Source organism: Cydia pomonella, chromosome 8, assembly GCF_033807575.1.
Source record: "Cydia pomonella isolate Wapato2018A chromosome 8, ilCydPomo1, whole genome shotgun sequence".
Classification (NCBI taxonomy): domain Eukaryota; kingdom Metazoa; phylum Arthropoda; class Insecta; order Lepidoptera; family Tortricidae; genus Cydia; species Cydia pomonella.
In genome coordinates, this window is record NC_084710.1 from 637,382 (window position 1) to 642,651 (window position 5,270).

Sequence of the window (5,270 nt, forward strand, 5' to 3'; positions counted from 1 at the left end):
GAACCGTAAACCGTAACGGATGATTACAGTTTTCGGTTCAATTTGTAATGGTTAAGGGTCAATTGCATTAACCTCTTGACCAACACTGACCATCAGAACTGTCACAAGGTGACTATAAATAAATACATTGCTGCTTTAAAAATAATTAAGAGACCTCTGTGTTAGTTAGGGATATATTTTAAAAAGTCTAAATTATTTCATGGCACTAAAACCTACGCTTCCTTTCAATCTGTGGATGAATAAAAAATACTAGCTGTTATTTGGTAATAGATAGTAATCGTATTGATGTGCAATTGTGCAGTGGTTTGCTTACTCGTGCATTTATGTGCAAGGTGATGTGAGTTATATTCGTATTTACATATGTACATATTGTATTGTATTGTAGTACGGACAAAGGGGGGGGGGGGGGGGGTGTAGGGTTGGCTACTCTTGCCAGCCCAACTTCTCGAGGAATCCTATCAAACCTTTGATGTTGAGTAGGACCTCGGGGAGGTCTCTCGGGGATCCGAGATGTTTTGCCCTGTATGGGGCCACTCCGCTGCATTCCAGCACCACATGAGAGGCTGTTTCTTCTGTCTCCATGCATCCTACCATAGTAAAAGTTGCTCAGTATGACCTATGTATTCACCCCGTAAATTATTGCAGGGGACTAAATAAACACCCTCCTGTTTATACGAGTAGAATGAGCTCTTCGTTCGGAGCTTAGTTTGATTTAAGCTTTAGGAAGACTTACTTTTTATACTGTAATTCTCACACATGTGAGATATGTTTTTGTAGCTAGCAAGCAGGTGCTTGCTTGCTCTAAAAAAGTATCTAGCGAGACTAAGCTCTCCATAAAAACATCCTCCTTTCCTTCATCGATAACCATCAAACAGGGCGAAATACATGGAATCCAGGTGGAATTGTAGATTTACGGCCCAGGTATAAATAAGATCCGGCCATTAGCTCGAGATAGCCCAGCTTTATCGTAATTTTATGCGTCGCCTTAAGCCGGAGGGCCCTGAGAAAATGCAAGGCGCTAATTACTGAGGGGTGTCCAGATAAATTGAGTCTATTGGCAGGTAAGGTAAAACATTCATGTTGTACATTTTCAATGTGTATGCCTTTATGTTCGTTTGCTTAAGCTATGTATGTATCGGTGCCCGATTGTAAGATCAGGCAGATCGTGAAGTTTCTAGGTATATCGGTAAACGAAAATCTTTCTCTCGTTCCCTGAATCAATGGAGCCTCGCCTCCTATTTTTTGACAGTTTGCCCTTCGGGCAACAGAAGTAACCTGACGAACCTATCCTACCTCTATTGGTTTAATGTGATTACCATCAGATATTATACAGGAACACTACAATCTGCCTGATCTTACGATCGGCCGCCGACATAAAGACAAAATATGCTCTTATTAATAAAATATTGAGTTCAATAACAGACTGATTTATTTCAAAAATTAATATTAATAAAAACACATTTATATGTTAGGTAGTTAATGTTTTACGTAAGGATCATAATTATAACTTGATTCATTATAAGGTAGGCATCAAATTCGCCTTTACTACTCTTTTTACGTGCAATAAACTTTAGGTTACCTAAAGGTTGCCTGGAAGAGATCGCTCTGTAGCGATAAGGCCGCCTGTTGTTTACCTCTATCTTCATGTTTTTTATGTGTTTCCATGTACATTTTTTTCAGAGGTAATATTAAGGTGGGTTCCCACGACCCGTGTTATTACAGGCCAGGCCGGATCGCGCCACGTCTGTGGATGCCTGTGCGGCTGATTGCGTCTCGCGCCGAGCCATTCCAACGGCGCGAGTCGGCCTGTACCCGCCTGTCGTTAACGCCAGTCCAACATGTGTGATGATACGGAGCGTATGGCTGCGTGTGCAGCCGCTGTGGTTTTATTCAGTGGTCAACTTTTGATAAACCAAGCAAAAAGAAAGCAGAAGAAACGACGCTGGTGGGTGTCGTCATTCAACAAGAGCCGATCAAGGTTGGGAATTTTAACTAACTCAACCCGATTATGTATATTCTATAATCTCCTTATTATATTATAGCAGTAGAATCATATTTTCTTTTATTACTTACAGATATAATGCAACTGATATGCTGAGTGATTTTGTACGGGAACCTAGCAAAACATTTGAAAATTTCTGCAGAATGTCTCAAGATGATTTCACATTCCTTCTAAATAAGATTGGTCCTCATATCTCAAAGATTGATACGAACATGAGACAGTGTATACCGACTCAAGCCCGATTTGCTATTGCACTCAGATTTCTGGCTACTGGAGATAGTTACAAAAGCCTCTCATACTTATTTAAGGTTTCAATACAAACAGTCTCAAGATGCGTTGACGACGTCTGCAAAGCCATAATGCAAGAATTAAGGGAAGAAATAAAAGTAAGTTGTTACGTTCTTAATAATATTTATTTCAAGAAAAATCTACATTTTGAGACTCATAAAAATCTTTTAGTTAGTAGTCTTTATCTGAAGTCTGATTGGTACTTGGCGATTTTTGTGGATTAGGTATGGTTTGAGTGTATGGTGCTTGTGAGGGAGTATGTGGATTGGGACTCTGGTAGGCCGGAGACTGCGATGCTGACGATGGTTGGGAATGGAATGGAGGTGGAAAACTTGGCGAACCCTGTGGAGACTGGATACTTGGCGACTGTTGTGGATTAGGAATGGTTTGAATGTATGGTGCTTGTGAGGGAGTATGTGGATTGGGGCTCTGGTAGACCGGAGACTGCGATGCAGACGATGGTTGGGAATGAAATGGAGGTGGAAAACTTGGCGAACCCTGTGGAGACTGGATACTTAGCGATTGTTGTGGATTAGGAATGGTTTGAATATATGGTGCTTGTGAGGGAGTATGTGGATTGGGGCTCTGGTAGACCGGAGACTGCGATGCAGACGATGGTTGGGAATGAAATGGAGGTGGAAAACTTGGCGAACCCTGTGGAGACTGGATACTTAGAGATTGTTGTGGATTAGGAATGGTTTGAATGTATGGTGCTTGTGAGGGAGTATGTGGATTGCTCTGGTAGGCCGGCGAGTACGATGAAGACGATGGTGAATCCTGTGGCGAATGATAGGGGCTCAAGGGTCGCAGAGGTATGATGGCAGTCGCTCCAGAGTAATAACTTGGTTGATGAAATTGTTGTTCTTTTTCTCGTCGTTTCAGATTAAACACCAAATTGTCTATTTCTAACATGGCTACTTCTCGTGTGTCATCCTGTAGACCCCTCAATTTTTCTGCTAATAAATCACAATACAATGAAGATACATCTTTTCGTGACGTTTGGCCTAATTGTTTGAGATAAGTGTATGCTTCATCCATACGATTTTGAGTCTCATCTAGTTTCCTTTTTTTCTTTGGGATTATTTTTGGAGTTTTGAATGCAATGTCCTGTTCTTCACTACTTTCTAAATTTTGGATTGATTCGTCACGTTCATCCTTACTGTCATCTTCACTCTCATCTGTTATCTGAAAGTAATCGAGAACGAAATATGAGACTTTTTTGTGGTACTTGTTGTCTAACTTTTTACCTTTTGCTATAGCTTTCTAATTAGTCACTTGAAATATAAACTGTCTGAAAGCGAATCCGGAAGATAAAAAATTAGACATATATTAGACGTATATGGCCTTATTTACAATAAACATATTATTTTGTTACAGCTGCCACGGTCATCACACGAATGGTTGGAGATTGCAGAAGAATTTAATGGCAAGTGGAACTTCCCTCATTGTATAGGGGCACTAGATGGAAAGCATTGCGTGATGCAAAGTCCTATTCACAGTGGATCAGAATATATCAACTATAAAGGAACATTCAGCATTGTACTTTTAGCTTTGGTTGACGCTGACTACAACTTTATTTTTGTGGATTGTGGTTGCCAGGGAAGAATAAGCGACGGTGGTGTGTACAGAAACACGGAGTTCTACAAAAAACTATGTCGTTCTGAACTGGATATACCACAGCCGGATTTTTTACCATCAAAAGAAGAAAAGATGCCCTACGTTTTCGTAGCTGATAGTGCATTTGCCCTAACTGTTAACATGATGAAGCCATATGCTGGGAATCATAACAAAGGAACAAAGAGTCTTCAACTATCGCTTGTCAAGAGCTCGACGAATAGTCGAAAACGCTTTCGGAATCATGTCTTCTGTTTTCAGAGTACTAAGGAAACCTATTCTCTTACAACCCGACAAGGTAACGGACATAGTTATGACTTGTGTCTTATTACACAACTTTCTAAGGAGATCTAAAAAATCAAGGCAAATATACACACCAGTGGGCATCTTTGACACTGATCATGAAGGGGTTATTCAACCCGGCTCTTGGCGAAATGACCAAGAAGGAATGAGTTCCCTACTACCACTGAGATCTTTACCAAGAAGAGCTGCTGTTACTGCCAAGAGCGTAAGAGATAAATTTGCTGAATACTTTGTAACTAATGGCGCAGTTTCGTGGCAGAATAACTATTCATAGGTTAACCAAGGCATACGGGAATCGGCCTTTGTACAGTCAGCCACAGGTCAACCTACCCATTTCCGGTCGTCCTGTCATGTAAAAAAGGGTCACCTAGTTAATTACAAATACCTTGGAGAGTATGTACTCAGCTTATGTAAGCTAGCTCTTTGAATTAAAAAGTATCTGAGAACTATCTCAAGTAGTTAAATTTTCTTTCACATACTCTTTCATTAAAAGAGCTAGCTTACATAAGCTGAGTACATACTCTCCAAGGTATTTGTAGTTAACTAGGTGACCCTTTTTTATTTTTATAAAATATAAAGAATAAATACGTAATAAGTAATAAATTCATAATTATATAAGTGTAATGGGAAGATTAGACACAAATAAAAGTTACTCACCATTATTGTACTTTTAGTCATTTTTGGTTTATATACGTCATCCAAAAATTTTGCCATTATGTCGTTGAATGGCCATTCCGGTTTATAAATATCATCGGTGCCACTACCCGTTTTCGTAGACTCCTTGATTTTAGCTTTCAGCTTTCTGTAGGTAGACATCAAATTTTCTTTTTTTCTTTTTTAACTCCTTGATAGGGATAGTTCCACTTTTTAAATTAGTTTTTATCCGTGACCACGCATCATGGACATCGTTCTTGTTTTTATGCTGTGGTGACGAGCTATTCCAAAGCGCTGGTTCATTTTCGTAGAGAGTTAAAAATTTGAATATTAGTTCGTTCGTCCACTCCATCATGTGTGCGTGTACGCGCACTCGCTGTCCCAGGTGAAATGAACCGACGCAGACGCG

General features: G+C 39.9%; 1 protein-coding gene across 1 annotated transcript; it reads left to right on the forward strand.

Moving 5' to 3' along the window:
* The first annotated feature begins 1,699 nt into the window (after positions 1-1,699).
* Positions 1,700-4,683, forward strand: LOC133520351 (uncharacterized). Its single transcript, XM_061854725.1, has 3 exons — positions 1,700-1,978; positions 2,076-2,388; positions 3,668-4,683. The coding sequence occupies exons 1-3, from the start codon at positions 1,839-1,841 to the stop codon at positions 4,256-4,258; spliced, it is 1,044 nt and encodes a 347-aa protein (XP_061710709.1). The 5' UTR covers positions 1,700-1,838; the 3' UTR covers positions 4,259-4,683.
* Positions 4,684-5,270: the final 587 nt, after the last annotated feature.